An 18,999-nucleotide genomic window follows, 5' to 3' on the forward strand; every position below is an offset into this window, starting at 1 on the left:
ACTTCTCTTAAATCACATAATTCACACAGCCTGTCATCCTCCTGTGTATTTTTAAATCTACCAACTTCAATACAGGACTTTTTATTTAAAAAAAAAAAAAAAAAGGGTGTAATTGCTTTCCCCACTGCTGAAAAACGCTCAACAGTTGGTGGTTGCAGCTGCACACATGAAAAAGAGTTGCTTCTATACTGTAAATTGCTTCTCTTCAAAATATCAGTGTTGAATACTGTGGGGTTTTGGCAGCAGCTTGACATTAATAGAAATAAATAATACATGTATCTATCAATACTTTAAAAAAAAAAATTTAAAAAAAATTATTGCTGCCCTATGTGAGAAAATAATATGCTGTTTTTTTTTTTACACTTGTTTGTGTGTCATCGGAGACGTGTTCCTGCAGAGTGTAGTCGAGGTTCAGCTTTAGGTCTGGGCACCTGTAAGCTCTTTCTTCCCCTTTGCTTACACACACAAACACTCGCACGCAGCTCTTGCGTCGCGCCTCACACCTTCCCTTCCTTCCCTATGGAACGGTCAGGGAATTAGCCGCGCTGTGCTCGCGCGTTAAGCCAGGGGTTCCGGGAGCGCGCGCGGATTGTCCACCATCTCAGCCCTTCAGGCAGTGCCACCTCGCGCGTCTTAGCGTTCATCTCCATAGCGAAGAACTGATCCTCCGCGAGCACTGGTGAGTCCCACTTTTCACTTTTCTTTGAACCGAAGTGTCAAAAAAAAAAAAAAAAACCTTGCGCACTTGACCTTTATCACTTTTACCGTCTTATTTACATCCACTCGTGTTGGCTTTGGCAGCTTCTTTGCGCACTTTAGCGCTCTTTTATTTGAAACGTAGCGTCTGGTGTGTACACTTACCACATTAAAAAAAATAAAATTAAAAAAAAAAGCTTGACCTTAAGTACTCTTTTTATTGTTAAAATCCCCGGGTGTCGGCAGTGGTGTGTGCCAGTGTGCTGAGGCTTGTTTTTTTTTTTTTTTCGATCGGACCATCTGCGTACGCACAACTGTTGCGCCCCTGAGCATTTAATTAAACACATATTATTCGAATAAGCAGGCCGTGACCACTGTCGGGGATTAATTAGTCAAAATGGGAATTAATTCATTTGATTTAGTCTGTGTTGTGGAGGTTTTCTGTCTTGTATTTTATTGTAAAAAAAAAAACAAAAAAAAATCCAGATGTATGGGTTTTACTGAAAGTTTGGTACATGTCCATTTGGTCTGAAGTGTGTCTCTATATTTGTCAAAATTGTTTTTGCTGCTATGGCATTAGAAAGGAAGAGGCAGCTGTTAAAATTAGCGATGTGTAATCTGCTGTATTTCAGGAGAGATCGTATTAGACCAGCTCCCCCGCTGCCCTCTGCCCGTTAGAGGGTACAGCTGACCCTCCACCCTCTGCAGTTAAGCCGTCATCTAAGGATAGTGAATAGTGGGACTAAGCATCCTGTCACTGATGTTACAGTAGATGCTTAAGTTAAGTGTTTGCAAAGTGTGCATGCGTATTGATGAGCACGATAAACCTTCTTGGAAGCAGCACTGGCATCAGCCATTTGAGAAAAGGTATCATGACTGATGAGCCAACTAATGCACCACACGTGGGACATGTGGCTGAGTACATACTATATGAAAGACACTAACTCGCACCTCTTTATGGTTCTGTGAAGAAACAGTAGAGTTTATGGAACATTTGTAGAGATTTTACTTTAAAATACATGTCCAATTCTGTCATTGCACCTTCCAATGTGTCCCAGTTTTGCTGAATTGTTCAAAAAATGACTGTGCCCTGGTGAATTAATAGTTGACGTGGAATCTTTTTGACCTGCTGAACTCCAAGTGACATTCTCCATTTCCATCCTGCCTCTGTGTTTGCTAACACTGGGTTAACAAGGATTATCTTGGGTGTGTGTGCATATGTGTAAGGGGATTGAGTGTTGGAAGTAATTTGTATGTTGTTGTGTGAACGCTGTTTGATTGACTCTTGGTGTGTTTGCAAGTCTGATGGCTTTCCCTGCTGTCGGGTAGGTGAAACAGACAGTTCAAATCTGTCCTGGGACCATTATTTTGGAATTCCAAATGTTTTGAATACTCTATGTACTGTATGAACTCTTCATTTAAGTGACTGAACCATTAGTAAGATTGAGACCACATACACTGATATTTTTAATCAGTTCCAAACTGAGATGCCTTAGAAACTTTTCCAGTGTGCAAAGTGCAATAATTAATGGAAAAAAAAAACTAAAACAAATTCTAACTCAGAGAGGGAAATAAACATATTACTACTTTTTTTTATGGAATTTTGAGAATTAAGAAAAAGAGCAGAATTAATCAGTCAGAAATGAGAGTTATGCTAATCTTATGCTAAACTGTAAAATTAGAAATATAAGCCAACAGTAACAATGTCAGTCTCACTGATAGAGCCATGGAGAACCTGTAACAAAAAAAAAAAGATGCCACAAAATGTGAAATAATTGTTTCGATTTATGTTTAAGGAAGAACATTTTACATGATGTAAATGGACTAGCCCACCTTTGAATGGCTGATGCTCAATCCAAAAATATCTATGCTCTCCCAAATTAAATCAATGTCTTGCTCGCACTTACAAACATGTGTAGATCCGGTTGTGATTAACCATAGAGACAAAAAACACAAAACTAGTGTACGATTCAAATGTTTTTTTCTGAGCTTGATGAACATCGTAGGGATTGAGCGGAAAATTTCAGGAATTTTAGCTGCATCATTTTGAGCACTTTCACTTATTGCGCCATATTTAGTGGATTCAATTTGAGGGATTCGAGTAGTGAGAGACTTACCACCCACTCATCTCTTACCACTTCATACTTTAGCTCCAAAGAATGAGCCCAGTGACCAAATTACCCCAACAGATTGTAAACTGTGCCGCTTGGATTGCAGTGTGAGCTTAATCTGAGCCCACGGCTTCAATTGGGTAAAAAAGAGACAAGGCAGCTTAACTTTGGCTTAGATTTGATCTGTCAGCCTAAAACAGCTACTACTCTGTGTTTTCTAACACGAAATATTCGACAGAAAGCTCAAGCGAAAAACCAGTCGTCGATTTATATTTCTGGTTGCACATCAAATAAAAGTTCAACAAATGGAAGTCTGTTTCTGCTTCTGGAAATAAATCCACAAATTTTTTATTTTTTGTATTATTATTATTATTTTTTTTTTTACTTAGAATTGTGATTTATAATTGAGAGGAGAATCACGGGAGGCCTTTCAATGATAATAAGATGTGTAATATTATAAATCCTAATTATGCCAAATTATTTACGAGTCAGTATCCATATCTTTTAATTAGGAAACATCCAATAATTATGAGACAGTATGACATAAAAACAAATCATAATTCAGGTTCACTTTAAGGAATGATGGTACAAAAAGGTTATGGAGGACTATTGTATGAACATAATAAGATTCTACGGGGGGGAAATGGTTCCACAATTGACTGACTATCTTTTTTCCAGTTATAGCTTGAGCTGCCAGGCCTTCCCAATTTTTCAACACTGAACTCACTTCTTTACTTTTGTTTTCCAACAGAGGGATGAAACGGAAAAGAACGTATGCCCTTCACCACAGCAATGAGTGAGTCATCGTCCTTTCACTCAGAGAAGTTGGTTTCATTGGCCCGATCACTGTCCGGGCTTGGAATCGATATCAACGGAGGGCCTATCAACCCACCTTACAATGAAGAATTTCTAACTTCGGTATGTTTGCCCCTGAATGCAACAACTCACATGCTGAGGCTTTAGCATCCTGCAGCAATATTTCAGCTTTCTCAGCTCTGGTTTCCACTTCCAGAGATGTCAGACATGCAGTGTTGCCAGATTGTCATGCTGTTATGTTACAGTATTCCTTAAGATCCCCCCCACCCCCTTTAACTCATCACTTAATCAAATCATCTGTTTGTGTTCACCTTTTAGGAGTCTGGCATCGATCTAGGCCCTGGTCTTTTTTTTGCTGATGGCAAGAGAAAAGTGGACTACCTACTTTGCTATAAATACAAAAAAAGGCAGGCGTCTAAGGGACGAATGTCCATCATATCCAATGGTAGTATACCATTCCCTATATCAGGTCGTATTGAAATAGAAGCAGATTCAGGGGAGGGAGGTGGACCGGCAGGAGATGTGGAGGAGTCAAAGCTAACTGAGGAGGAAAAGGCTTTAATGAGGGAGGAGTTTGAAGCAGGACTACTGGAGGCTGGACTGCAGATTGAGCGTGACAAAGAGGTATGCAGCTGCTTTTTCTTGAACATTTTTTTAATCTGCTCTACTCTCCGACAGACGTTTATGGCTCTGAGATTTGTCCTTAAGTGATATAAGCGAGTCCCTTGAAGCTGGAGAACATTCCTGATCTGTAATTAATGAGAGAGAGTCTAAGATTAGTCGTATATTATAGGATAATATAGCCTGACACAACCAGACCTTTCTCCACTGCTCTCTGCCAGTGCATACGTATGTTGCATGTCTTTTGTAACGGAATGTATTCTTCTTCTTTTTTTTTTTTTCTTATTCCAAATATGTCTATGTGTGTGTGATTGCGGGGTTATCTCTGTGTGTATTTGCCAGCGAGATACTTGTTTGTCAAATCGGCTGCTGTTTTGGTTGAGGATTAAGACCATTGACCGTAAGTGTGAGGCCAAATGACAGATTACAAGCCCTTATTAGAGAGTGATCCACTGCTCAGAGGTGTGCGTACTGACACATACACATATTTGGGAGTGACTGCTGGGTTTTACCTGTATTGAATGGTTGGAAGGATGTGCATAGTGCCTATTGTCCCTGTATATGAGTGAGTATTTAAGATACTTTGAAATATTTGCCGTGAAGTGAATATTCACAGATTCATGCTCACCCATATGTAAGCTATAATATCAAAGAGTCTTTAGTTTGTCTGAAGGTAACATTATTATGTTTTAAACATTCATTAACTGCTCTCTTTAGAGCCAGCTACACTTCAGGGTAGAGTAAATCTGAAGAAGATGATTAATATCATCACTGGAAAATTGCTGGAAGCATACAGCTTTAGATGCACTGTAGGTGATGTTTGAGTCTGTGCGGTTGTACCTGCTAAGCACTGAGTTCACAAAATTGATTGCGTGGGCTGGCTGGAAGTCATTGTTCTGTTCACATTATCAAAATTGGTAATTGGCTACATTATGGCGACTTTCAGGTACTTTTCCCAACAGTTATTACTTGCACTTTACTATACGTTGCAGGATTGGGAGGTTCTGGGTTTGAAATAATGGGATTTCCTGCAAATGCAGTAACATACTTACAGGTTTAGAGACGGTTCATCTGGGTGTGTAAGGACTAGCGGAAGAGGCAATTAAATGCAAAGACAGAGTGACAGATGCACAGTCTACCCCGACGTGATAATGTAATAACTTAAAATATAATTTTTGTTTCCACTTGTAATTGAAATCTAATTTGATTTGTGTGCAGTAATGGGTGGTATGAAGTCATTTAGATAATGTTTTTTGTGTTAATGTGTCTGTTTACGTGTAGAGGGCAAATGGCTTGGGGTTTATCCGGCTGCACATCCCATGGTCGATACTCAGTCGAGAAGCAGAGCTGCAGAAGATCAAAGTTCCTGTGAAAAAGGTCAGCAGTTTGACATAATCACTTTCACATCCTGGTCATTGATAGTTTTATTTAACGGGTTTTGACCTGAGGAGTTGTATGTCAGAAAGCTGTTGAGTGTGAACATCTTTGATCTAAATGGTTTTTACATATGTTTTTTTTTTTGTTGCAGAAATGCGAATTGCGTAAACAGATAGGCATCGCTGGCATGTGGGATTCTGTTGTCACCAAAGTCAACACACCATTTCAACCAGACGTCCCTGACTTTGACATCCACAGAGACTCACACTCACGCGTCAACTTCAAAACCCTCAAACACCCTTTTATCAGAGACAAGCTTCACCTGTGAGTACATAGACCGTCACACTCGCATGCACACCTGCAGTGAAATGGAATCAAACAACTCACCCACTTTAGGAATTTCCCTTGGCTGGGGACAAACATGTGGTTTAGTTCAGTCATATTGGGGATTTAGATAACACCCTAATATCTAAATCACCTGCAGGCCGTGTACTTTTATTGTATATATATATAAGTATAAGTATATATAAGTAGCCTTTTATTTTTTGCATTGCTGAAATTCAAACTCTACAGTCAGTGTGCCTCTGTCTAGTAAGGGTGACTACTTCCTGTGACTTCTTGCAGATATGACATCAAGTCAACAGAAACGGTATTTGACCATGCAACACGGAGCAGAATAGTGAGTCTAGGAAAAAATATTTTCTAATTTCTTTTGTCAGGAATATTATGTAGGTTTTAAATATGTAATTGAGCTCAAATATATATATATTTTTTTTCTATGCCATCTGTGCGTTTAGGTTGCTGAGATTATTTCACGCATTTCCTGCAGACACTCTTGCCAAACTACTGGTGAGATCTTAACTTTCTTTTACATATTGTTCAAATGCATGCTATTTAAATTGTATTCTTTTCCATATGCCGGTGGTCATAAAACTAAAACTGTGTTACACTCCCTTTTGGTGTCATAAGGCATCAACTCATTACTGGCTCGGGGTGTCTATGACTCTGCCTTCCCTCTGCATGATGTGAGTAGAACAGAAACAGACAAACATTTTGTTAAAGGACTTTATTGTGTCATATAGTAGAGGTTACTCAGTGTATGTGCAGGATGGATGTTTATGGAGAAAAGAGGGCACAGCTTTGGTTTTCTTTGCTGTGATTATAGTCTGGAAGACCCTGTTCCCATTAACATTTGCACAGTTACTTTGAAGGAAGGGTGGAACAATCAGTGGGCAGCGTGGCTGGTTAAATGTGATGATGTTGCGGTTAACGCCTAGTCTACATCTATTAGGATGGACCGTCTGGAATTGATTCCCTTCGGAGCGTCTCTAGACTCATATATTCAAACAGTGGATTGGGCTTTGGTAACACCAGACTATGGAACTTGATCAAATTTCATATAAAAATGCAATCCCAAATTCATATCTGCAATTATGTATGGATATGTATAAAATATGAAACACTATAAGTCACTTTATCTCATATAAAGAGCCGATCACTTTTTTCTTTAGGGGTCTTTTACAAGGAGGGGACGGAAAGATCAGCGAAATGACAGACAGGTGAGTTGAGTTTTTGACTTTCAGACATGTTAGGAGCAACAAGGATAGTAACCATTTATTAATCCATTTTGTTCAGTCTGAAAACCTTACATTGATTCCAACATTCGTATTTTGTCTATTCAATTATGTGTTATTAATTGGTAATTTACTCTAATGTCATGTGCTTGTGTGTCCTTTAGCTCCTCCATGAAGAATGGGCCAACTATGGAGTGATGCATAAATACCAGCCTGTGGACCTGATCAGGTACTGAGCAGATTTCCAGCTACTGTTATAGCTTCACTGTGTGATTGCAATATTTATTACCGATACGAATACCAAAATGTTGAACAGAACAAACATACGGGTAATTCTGCTGTTCAAGAGGTGCCAGTGGTGCAAAATTATGAATAGTCTGCCCAGAGGATTATATGCTGGAGAAGATGCCATAGGGTTATTGAAGTCAAAAGTATTTATTTTCTCGGGTTTATGAGTGTCCCAAGTAAATTTCATTGGATTCATAATTTTTTTTGATGACCACTGACCATGCTTTTTTCTATCTGCAAACCCATCCAGCTAGTTGATATGTTTTTCTATGTTTACAGGAAGTATTTTGGAGAGCAGATTGGGTTGTATTTTGCCTGGCTGGGTGTTTATACTCAGCTCCTCATCCCTCCCTCTGTACTGGGCATCATTGTCTTCCTGTATGGCATATTCACTGTGGATGCCAATGTGCCAAGGTGGGCAGATACAAACTCTTCCAAATCAAAAGTACATATATAATCTACTACAAGTATTAATGTCATCATCTATGTGTTGTTTTTACACATGTGTATTTCAGTCAGGAGACATGTGATGACAACCTGAACATCACTATGTGTCCGCTCTGTGATGGAGTGTGCGACTACTGGCATCTGAGCTCAGTGTGCTCGCTGGCCCGAGCTTCATACCTGTTTGACAATGGAGTCACTGTCCTCTTTGCTATTTTCATGTCTCTCTGGGGTAACTACACACTCCAACACACTTTCCTGATAATATTACAGCAACTACAGTACAATTCAATAGACAAATTTATAGGAAGACACAAACACACTTTCAGATTTTTTTTTTTAATTCACCCACTGGTTAACCGGGATATACATATTAAGATACGACATTGTCTCTAACGTGAGCCCTGACCATTAAGACAGCAGAGGAAAAAAGTGTTTTGTATGATTTATACTATATATTTACTGGAAACAGTACTGAATACAAATTAAGTCCCATATTACTACTGCAATTACAGTTCTCTCAGTAGGGGTTTACAGTAGTTATATTGATCTGTTGTTGCTGTAAAGATGGAGAAATTATTGCTCAGACAGTTTACAAACTAATGTTGCATGGCATTCTAGTGTTCCTCAGTAAAGATGCTCTACTGGAGGAGTCAGGTAACCTCAGGTTTGCACAGTTGGGCACAGCTGTATTGGTGTAACCATGACAATAATAACATCAAGCTTGTACCTGCCATGTAAATGGAATCCAGGCTTACTCTGAAAACCTAAGAAACTATAACCATTACTGTCAGGGCTTGTCGGTATGAGGTTAATTATTTTTCTGCATCTGGCAACATTTTTGTCCACATTTTGTAAGTCCCAGGCAACACAAAGAAAACCTTGTTTAACATATCCTGCTTTTTAAAATTGTTTACAAGGCCAGGGCTTTTGATTCTTTTTAATGTCAGTGATTTCTGACAGATTCCTTGTGTGAATCTTCTTGCAGCTGCCTGTTTCCTTGAGCACTGGAAAAGACGACAGATGTGTCTGAAACATACCTGGGACCTGACGAGCTTGGAGGATGAGGAGGTATTAAAGATTGATTCAAGGATACTGTGCATGTTCATACTGTGCAGTTAACACACGCATACACTATCTGAGAGTCCATAATATCACATAATTTGTTTTATTTTTGCCTGTCTGTTTCCCTTCTCTATTTTAATAAGCCGAGACAGTCTGGGTCAAAGTGTTAATGTTATGGCTCTGGTCAACCGTGACGACAGAACAGGAACTTCCCCCTAACGCACACATACACAAAGACACATGGCTGCCCATGCGCAATGTATTTACCACTCTTTATCTTGTGAAGGGCTATAATGGGGTTGGTCTGCTCTTAAAGGGCACTTGCTGGATAAGATGACTCAGCAGGGTTGCAACATAAACAGTCACAGCCTATTACAACTGCGTCTCTCTTCTCTCTTACTTACTATGTCTGTCTCTGTATCTTTCATTTTTCTCTGTCCCTGCTGCATGAAGGAGCGAGTCCAGGTGGGAAAGTTTCTATATTTGTTTAATGCACACATTGAAAAAAAAATATATATATATTTTAAAGCCACATAAAAATAAAAACAGCTTACACACATGCAAATATTTTCTAAATATATTTTCTCTGTACAGTTATTTGGAGCCTAATATTTAATCAGTAAATTATTAATCAGCAGCTCGTTTACATTTTCGTTTGTGTGTGTGTGTGTGTGTGTGTGTGTGTGTGTGTGTGTGTGTGTGTGTGTGTGTGTGTGTGTGTGTGTGTGTGTGTGTGTGTGTGTGTGTGTGTGTGTGTGTGTGTGTGTGTGTGTGTGTGTGCACTTCAGGAGGAGATGAGGCCTGAATATGAAGAAGCTCTCCAGGAGAAAAAACACAAGATGAAAGCAAAGTTAAAAACTAAGGTACGGTTTATTAGTGCGTTTGTGTTTAATTCACTTGTATATTTGTGACAGAGACTTTACGCATTTAACCTTTTCTCACTCCGTGTTTTTACTCGGTTGCAGCAGACTCAAGCTGCGGAGGGCGTAGACGGAGAAACTGACCAGATGCTGGCCTCCCAGGTATCACTGCACTGCTCTGAGTGACAGGACATTTTGTGGGCAGGGCTGCTGCAGTTAGGTGATTTAAACTTGCTTCATTGTGACAGCCAGCGGATAATCTCCCTCCTTCATTTACATTGCCCTCAGTGAAGGCAAATAAACTCCAGCTACCAAAGCGAAATATTACAGTTCAGTTTTTTATGTATACGAAAATTATGAAGGACTAATTCTGGGTGTATGAGTTTGTTTGTTCATAAAGAACCCCCCTTCACCAACAGTGGGTGGTTCAGTCCAAAGCAGCTTACCTGCCTGAGATTAGCCTAGATTACTGTTGGTCGGAGAGGAAGAAGGGGAGGGGATTTCTGTCCTTTCAGATGGCAAGCATGCACCTGCCAGACAGAAAACAATATGTGTGTGTGCACAACATGTGCTCAGCATTACTGCACATCCCATACTGTAATGCAGTAAATCATACACCTGTGTGTGTGTGTGTGTGTGTGTGTGTGTGTGCGTGCGTGCGTGCGTGCGTGCGTGCGTGCGTGCGTGCGTGTGTGTGTGAGTGTGTGAGTGTGAGTGTGTTTTCTGTGCACCCAAGTAATATGCATGTTTTTTTTGACAGCAAGAACCAGAGACCCTGGACATTGAGGATCACCTATCCGGTTATCTCATCAACATTTCTACTCTACTACTGCTGGTACTATTCGTACTCTCCTAATGTTCTCACTTTACTGCTAGCCGTCTCTCTTTTGTTGATCCCCTTGTTAATCTTTTGATTAACAGGAGAATCCAGTAGATTAGCAGTTGGGAGGGCGTCACTGTTGCGATATCAGGCATTTAATGGAACTCATCCGGGTTTTTTTTCTGTCTTCATATTCTTTGTCAATTTAACTACGTTGTTTCACCACTGTTTTCCTATTTTATTCATTCATTTTGCATCAATATACAGTGTCAACACTAGTAGCCCTAAATCAATACAAGTCACTGTTAGTTCACTTTATTAGACTGATATTAAACACAAAGTGAAAATCATAGAAATATAAATAGTGATAACAACAAGACAAGAAAAGTTAGAAAAAGATTTTTACATATACCAAACGTGAAAAATAATCGATAATCAGCGAGACATGACATTAAAGAAAACAGCTATTCTTTCATACCAGAATCTTGTCATTTACATTTTTTTTATGTTGTGTGTGCGTGTTTTGTGTGTCCAGATATTCGTAACCTTCTCGGCAGTGTTTGGGGTAGCAGTTTACCGTATCTGCATGTTAAGTGTGTGGTCCATGAACCCCGATCCTGAAGCCAAGGACAGTGTGAGGATGACGGTCACCACCACAGGCATCATCCTCAACATGATGGTCGTTCTGGTGTTGGAAGAGGTCTATGGAGCGATCGCTGTGTGGCTGACTGAGCTCGGTACTATAGTCAATAGTGTTATACAGTAATGCATTAAATGGTGAAGGTTTATTACTTAAAATGTTAATTTTTTTGGATTATTATTATTATTATTTTTTTTTTTTGTGGACCAAGACTGGACTGTGGACTGGAGACAGAATAGTAGCATACTATATCAATAAATAATTTTTGTTTGGCAAAACAATTAATGGGGGCCTATTAGCAAACATATAGAAATGAGTTTTTTTAACATTGCATTTTCCTGTAAACACTCAAAAGTTTGCAGAATAGATTAAAGTAAAAGTTTTACACGAGATATCTTTCTTTCCATAACTCGCATACCTTCACTTGTCTATTCTGTCTTGTAAAAAAGTATTTTTCAATCTGTTTTTCTGTTTGTATTTTTTCTCCGTATCAAATCCTTTTATGAAGAAAAACAACTCCTTTGCTGTTTAAATCAACTTTAACACTGCAATTCAGGATATTTCAACACAAAAGGCCACCTTATAAAATTAGGAAATTTGAATAACAGTCACTCATTGTTTATTTTTTTTATCTTTATCTAATGCAGTCTCATTAACATTAAGATCTCCAAGAGAGACCGGAGAACAAGACACATTCACAAGAACACAATCAGCTAAACAGACACAACACAATGGAAAAAAAATAATTACAAGAATCGTAAAAAAAAAAAAAAAAAAAAGCTTTAAAATTGCCTCGGGGAATGTCAGATGCTTTTTTTGAGGGCAAAACAGTTGTGCCAACACAAGTGTATATGAGAGATATCTAAAGTTGAGTAGTTTCTGGATTGTGTACTATAATTATTAGATTCAAATACAACAAGAGATGTGAGGTAGTTTGGAAGATTCAACAGCAGAGCTTTATAAATATTTAATATTGAGATGGTTATTTCTTCTTAACAAGAAGTCCATCTGACCAGGTGGTGCTTAGCTGCAGCATGGTGGATCGAATATGTTGAAACACACAATAACACGAGAGTGTGTCTAACGTGTGCTGAGGATTCATTTAGAATTGTTGTATCTTCTTTCCAACAGAGCTTCCTAAAACAAAGGAAGAATTTGAAGAGAAGCTAATATTCAAGTCTTTCTTTCTCAAATCCATGAACGCCTTTGCACCTATTTTCTATGTGGCCTTCTTCAAGGGCAGGTTTGTATCTTTATTTTTTTCTATCTTCGCTAAGTCACTATTTTCTGTGTTTATTTCCTCATTGTGTGAACTCTTCTCATGCAGGTTTGCTGGGCGGCCTGGCGATTATGTTTATGTCTTTGGAGACTATCGCATGGAGGAAGTAGGTTCAGCTTCACACATTATTGATTATTGTTTATTTGTATGTACCGTGTAAGTAAGGTACATGTGCATCTGTAAGTACATTTGTGTTTTGTATTCTGCAGTGTGCTCCCCCAGGCTGCCTCATCGAGCTGTGCATCCAGCTTAGCATGATCATGCTCGGAAAACAACTCATCCAAAACAATGTGTTTGAGGTTCTTATACCGTATGTCTATATATATATATATTTTACTTTTGAAAAGATACCTTTTTTGTTTTTGTTTTTGCAAAACTGCTTAATTGACCTAACTTTCATCTTTGTTGTGACTCAAAAATATTTTGCAGCAAGCTGAAAAAGATGTACAGAACAATACAGGAACAAAAAGGACAGAAACGAGCAGCAGAGGATGAGGACAATGAAACAGAAGAAAAAAGACCAAAGCAGCAATTTGACAAAGATTTCATCCTTGAACCCTTTGAAGGTGTCACTCCAGAGTACATGGAAATGAGTGAGTCTCTTGCGAAATCTTTTATTCACAGAATCACCCACAACAGCAATTGCGCAATCTCATTGTTACCTATGTGTGCCTGTGTGTCATATACAGTAATCCAGTACGGGTTTGTGTCTCTGTTCGTGGCCTCCTTCCCGCTGGCGCCAGCATTTGCTCTGCTCAACAATGTCATTGAGATTCGCCTTGACGCTTCAAAATTTGTCACTGAGATCCGGCGGCCCGATTCTGTGAGGTGTAAAGACATAGGTACAGATCTCACGAGAACATGTCCGCTCTGTCAGTCTGTCTGGGAAATTGAAAACCTACTATTATGGAACTTTTAATCACTTTCTTCTTCTTTACTCCACTCTGACCTTTTGCTTTCCTTCCTTTCATACAAACACACACACACACACGCACACACACACACACACACACACACACACACACACACACACACACACACACACACACACACACACACACACACACACACACACACACACACACACACGTGGATGGCCACGCTTTCCTTTTCCTCTTTGTTTCTTTTCATGCAAACACGTTCTCCAGGAATTTGGTACAACATTCTCTGTGGAATCAGCAAGTTCTCTGTCATTACAAATGTAAGTGTGTCTGTGTGTGTGTGTGTGTGTGTGTGTGTGTGTGTGTGTGTGTGTGTGTGTGTGTGTGTGTGTGTGTGTGTGTGTGTGTGTGTGTGTGTGTGTGTGTGTGTGTGTGTAACCTTTGACCCCTGGCAGAGAGGTTAATCCTAAAGAGACGGTAACATCAATTTACTTGCAATTCACTACTTCTGTTGCCTTATTCTTGATTTAATTGGTAGCATGTTCACATCTTTAAAACTAAATTAGTGTATTTTTTTTCCCAATGTTTCTTCCCAAAATTCATTGTTTATATCTTTGAGATCAAACAACTACGTTGCATTTATTTCCGTCCTTATAAAACATTTGCAAAGCGTCTTTTAAAATACTTTTTGTAAATGAATTCACATTGTTGATTGCAATCTGGCAATCTTCCTCCTCCTTAACTTTGATGGTCCATTGCTACACCTTTATGTTGCCAGATGTCCATCAGTGGAACAGCAGAAAAATAGTTGCATGTGTTACACATCTAGAAGCGCTGCGGTACAAAACTCGCGGTATCTTTGAGTGGCTCAACTAACTCAGTGGTTCTGGTTACAATACGGTCTGTTAAGAAATTAAACAGGTGTAATTAATAGTTAGCAAATCAATCAGTCATAAAAATTGATAATTACAGGTTAATGGAGTCAAATTACTGTTACTAAAAAAGCTATTTTGAAGTCTAACAAAGTAATTTTGGCCAAGACCAAATCAAACTTAACAAAACTAAATAATGAACACTAGATAATGTGTAGTCCCAGGAAGATTTGCAAAAAAGTAATCATACACAGGCCAGAAAGTGATTACTAAATCTTACAAGAATATGCAGCAAATTTAAATAGTTTCTAAATGGACAACATCAACGCTGTGACTACAAATAAAAAATTAAAAAAATCCACCAATAGATATATTTTTTTGGATTGATCTCCCAATAGTGAAGCTATATCACAACACAGATTAAGGGAATAAAAAAAATTAACAACAATAACAAAAATGGAATTATAATAGTTAGATAGTAATACTGATCGTAGATTACTGTTTTGAGGATATACAGCTTGATATAGCTGATAAACAACTGCACCACAACTAACTGGTACACAATAATGTGTCATAATAAAATATAATAATTTTCTTAAATTTTTTTTTGTCAATTTCAGGCATTTGTCATCTCCTTCACGTCAGAGTTCGTGAATCGAATGGTTTACCAGTACATGTACAGTGTAAACGGCACCATGAATGGCTACACGGAGCACTCACTGTCCTACTTTAGTGTCAGTAACTTCCCACCTGGCACTGCCCCAAACACCACCCTCATCACCGGAGTCTCTATGTGCAGGTCAGAATGATTCCCTTAACCTTGACCTACCTGGATCTTCCTTTAAATCCTTGAGCCCAGCAGCTTAACTCTTAATTTACCCAAATCCCAATGTTGTCCAGAGTTCCACAAAATGTGACATGGATAGCAATGATTTCCTGACACAAGTCTGTCTCAGAATTGACTGATTATTTTTTGTGGTTATTCATGTTGCCCGATGTTTTAACTCACTAATGCTCTGTCTGTTCTTTTCAGGTATAAGGACTACAGAGATCCCCCGTGGGAACCAAATGCCTACACCTTCTCCAAACAGTACTGGTCTGTCCTGGCTGCAAAATTGGCTTTTGTAATATTCTTCCAGGTATACAAATATTTATGATAATTATGTCTAATTTTGTCTTTCTCAAGGCCATGAATGTCTTCACATTCAATAAATATGTGGCTTTTTTTTAAGGGCGGCCATACAGAGTTAGTTTTAAACCCTAATGTCTCTATGAACAGCCCAAAAAATGCTTAACTCATTCTTCACTATTGTCTCTCTTTATTTCTCTCTCTTTGATGTTATGTTATGTTATAGATCAGTGGGGATGCACCACTCCAGCTTCTCCTCTCCTGATATCTCTCTGTTTCCCTACAGAACCTTGCCATGTTCCTCAGCATGTTAGTTGCCTGGATGATCCCAGATGTACCACGATCCCTGCGGGAACAGTTGAAGAAAGAAAACATGATGCTGATGGAGTTCCTGCTGAATCAAGACCAAGGAGCCAAAAGTGCCAAAAGTCACTCCCCAAAACACTCCATCCCCTGTCTCCCCGCCAAGATAGACATTGTGGTGGAGGCGCCACAAGAAGAGCTACAAGTGGGGGAGGAGGAGGAAGAAGTGGGACTTTATGTCAATCTGGATGAGCCCCGAAGGAACAGTGACAGCGACCCAGAGGTCGGGAAGTCATTTGAAGGAGTTGAGGAAAATGCACAAGACGAGCAAGGAGGTGAAGGAGAAGATAAATGGGAACCAGCAGAGGAGAAAGAAAAAGAAAAAGATGTAGAAGTAAAGGAAGAGGAGGGAAAGGAGGGTAATGAGCAAGAAGGAGGAGAAGAAAAAGAGGAAGGAGAGCAGGGAAAGGAAGGAGTAATTGAAGATGAAGCCAAGGCAGTGGAGGATGAGAACTTCACTATAGATCTGGACTCCTTCATGAGCGAGCTTGGCCTGTTAGGTGAGAGGAGAAAACTTTATGTTTCACAACATAACTTTTATGTTCTCTTGTCTGTATGTTATGGTTAATGTTTCCATTTCTCGTCATGTAGATGAAGAGCCTCCTTCAACTACAGCTCGAGATACTGAGCTTCCCCGCTCAGGCTCCAAACAAGAATACCAGAAAGACAAAGAACCTCCGTCACATCCATCATCGACGAGAGGCTCATCCCAGAGTCTGAGGGGCTCCAGGGTAGAAATGACAACATCAGGTACTGAAACCAGGATCTTCTCACTCATCGCCCCTCCTCCCAGGGAGCCAGGCTCGAGGGCAAAGGCCCGTTGCTCCACCCTGCCTTCCCGCCACAGAGGGGCCGAGGCTTGTTACAGCCTGCCGCAGTCCAGCCACTCCACCAGCCTCACAAAGTTCCAGCCGACGGGTTCGCTTAAGGCCCTCGTCCCCCTGGGCTCTTCATCCAACCCATTCTCTCCCCTACACACTGCGGCGTCAACATCATCACCACAGCTCCCATTGGTCCAACAGGCCAAAGCCCCAAGTGAACTGTTTGTGCTCAAAGGCCCTCCACCTCAACAGCCACGCTCCAGGGGCAAAGCCCGGTGCGCCACCCTGCCTCCACGACAGAGGGCACCCGGTCCTGAGGAGCCCTCTACAAAGCCTAGCCATTCTACCAGCTTTACAAAGCTGGGAGACTGCATCCCTCCTTCGCCCAGTGAACTAAAGCGCAACACACCAGTATGAGGAGAGCTGCAGGGGAGGGGAGGAGACAGAGGGCGGCGGAGGGAGGGGGAGGACTATCCAGAATAGCCTCTCCTGTCTGTGCCTGTAGCCAAGCTCCTCCTTCTGCCCTCTCTATCTGCATATACGTGGGGTCTGAAGGTAGGCCATCCGGATCAACTGAAACTCCTTTTTATCCTCCTAATCTTCACAGAGATGTTTATACCACTCAGTGGTTTACAGCTGATCTTGATAAGGGGAGTGCTGGACAGTTCAGAAAAAGACTTCTCTTGCCATGACCACTGGACACCACTGGAACTCTTTCTACTTTATTTCTATTCTTTTTTTTTTTTGCTGGTTGTTTCTTTGTTGCCGATTTGTTTTTGCCACATCTCAATAGCCACTGCTCCTCTATTTTTTTCAGTACCACACATGCATCAGTGCTGCCTTGTAGGCCAGAGGAAGCTGAAAATATATACATCACGGCTAGTATCAACAGTTATGCTTGTAGAGTTACCGTTCATTTTTAGAGGTTTTGATATATAAAAGATGTAAAATTATAATAAAAGAAACACATTTTTGATATTTGTTTTTCCTTCTGAAGTTTCACAATCATTGGTTTGTTTATGTTGGATTTTAGTCTTGTTATAGTTGCCACTAAGACTTTGCTTACTGACAGAAAAGGTGAAAATTTCAAATATTCGGCTGATTGCAGTTTATGGTTAAAACAGAACCCATATTAGACATACTGTATATGAGGGGTGACGAATAATATAACCATGTTTCAGAGATAGCAGACTGAACAAAGGTAATAACATGTAAAAAAACAACATTAATAACATGTCACCAGTAAATCTTGACAGGGAGATGGCAACAAAATGTAACTTGACACACTTGTTGCGTTGTCTCTGTCGCCCCCCTGTGGTGTATGGTGGAACGCAAAGAAATGATTCCCTGGTTTCTTTTTTAACATGGATGATCAGTAACGTGTTGCTTTACTTTGTATCCCCATGAAACCTGATATATTCACAGCTCTCCTGCAAATTCATAAACATAATCACCAGGTGATTGTAATCAGTTACAGGAAATAATTATTTTCCCATGGAAAAGTAAGCAAGTACTTTATATTAATAACCATAACCAATAAGATCACCTCATTTGCATTAATATGTTTATTATTAACCCGGGTAGCTATTAATGCAGTGATGTTTGACCCTCTCCCTTTGTGTGAGAGTTCCTCTTTCTCCCCGGGCTCCTCCTCCTCCTCTGCCCCACCAACTGAATGGGGCCTTTGTGGGGGGCTCCCTGGCATTCCAAGGGAATTCTTGCAGGTGAGAGTATATATGCGCAAACAATCCCACACTTAGATGACCTTTGCAACTCACTATTTTCAATTGAAAATGCTCGAAGGGCGGTCATGGGATTTCCTGTAGTGCTCAGCTCTCTCACCCCTAAAAGACCTGCAGCAAACTACGAGGGTGTGCTCTCACGAGCGGACAGGGTGTGAGGGAAGGATCCCATTTTCTTGTAACCAGGTGAGTGACCACACGCATCCCTTAAAACCAACAAGCTTACTGAAGCCTGTTCACACACAGTGAAGTACATGGTAGAGATTAGGCAAAGCATTACCTTACCAGCAAACATTTGCTTTCTTTCACTTTACTTTTTTGAAGAATGGCTCCACAATAGTAATACGATTTGATCTAATAGTGTTGTTATCTGCTGTGGATAAACACAATAAATAAACTACATGAGTAATAAGTTTGGCTTCACACAGACAGGTACCTGGAAAACATCCAGCATTTTACTCACATTGGGCAGATTGAAGGTGAGTGCCTGTTTGCCTGACCATACATTTACTTTCATTGATGTATTCTCTTGCTGGTTTACAACAAAGGATGTAATCACTTCAATCAGGTGGAGCGCTAAAACAGTTTGGGTTTCACATT

General features: G+C 39.9%; 1 protein-coding gene across 1 annotated transcript; it reads left to right on the top strand.

Moving 5' to 3' along the window:
• Positions 1–3,599: 3,599 nt before the first annotated feature.
• Positions 3,600–17,075, top strand: ano2a (anoctamin 2a). The gene is made up of 27 exons (XM_069711118.1): positions 3,600–3,725; positions 3,942–4,247; positions 5,526–5,621; positions 5,773–5,945; positions 6,246–6,300; positions 6,419–6,470; positions 6,591–6,646; positions 7,133–7,180; positions 7,360–7,424; positions 7,763–7,897; positions 7,999–8,159; positions 8,916–8,998; positions 9,446–9,457; positions 9,781–9,855; positions 9,958–10,014; positions 10,613–10,687; positions 11,208–11,409; positions 12,444–12,555; positions 12,640–12,697; positions 12,801–12,901; positions 13,021–13,184; positions 13,281–13,433; positions 13,740–13,792; positions 14,965–15,143; positions 15,378–15,483; positions 15,760–16,336; positions 16,428–17,075. Exons 1-27 carry the CDS (start codon positions 3,600–3,602, stop codon positions 17,072–17,074), a joined length of 3,927 nt encoding a protein of 1,308 aa, XP_069567219.1. The 3' UTR covers position 17,075.
• The last annotated feature ends 1,924 nt before the right edge of the window (positions 17,076–18,999 follow it).

The sequence above is a fragment of the Brachyistius frenatus genome, unplaced genomic scaffold (genome assembly GCF_029030835.1).
Source record: "Brachyistius frenatus isolate BFR_SWC_R1_liver_20210118 unplaced genomic scaffold, ASM2903083v1 Contig_97, whole genome shotgun sequence".
NCBI classification, from domain to species: Eukaryota; Metazoa; Chordata; class Actinopteri; family Embiotocidae; genus Brachyistius; species Brachyistius frenatus.

Bases quoted from the DNA above. Each gene is read 5' to 3' on its own strand.
- ano2a (XM_069711118.1), top strand. From the start codon at position 3,600: ATGAGTGAGTCATCGTCCTTTCACTCAGAGAAGTTGGTTTCATTGGCC. The intron at 6,301-6,418 runs GTGAGTCTAGGA...CTGTGCGTTTAG, and splicing joins ATGCAACACGGAGCAGAATA to GTTGCTGAGATTATTTCACG. The intron at 12,902-13,020 runs GTATGTCTATAT...AATATTTTGCAG, and splicing joins GTGTTTGAGGTTCTTATACC to CAAGCTGAAAAAGATGTACA.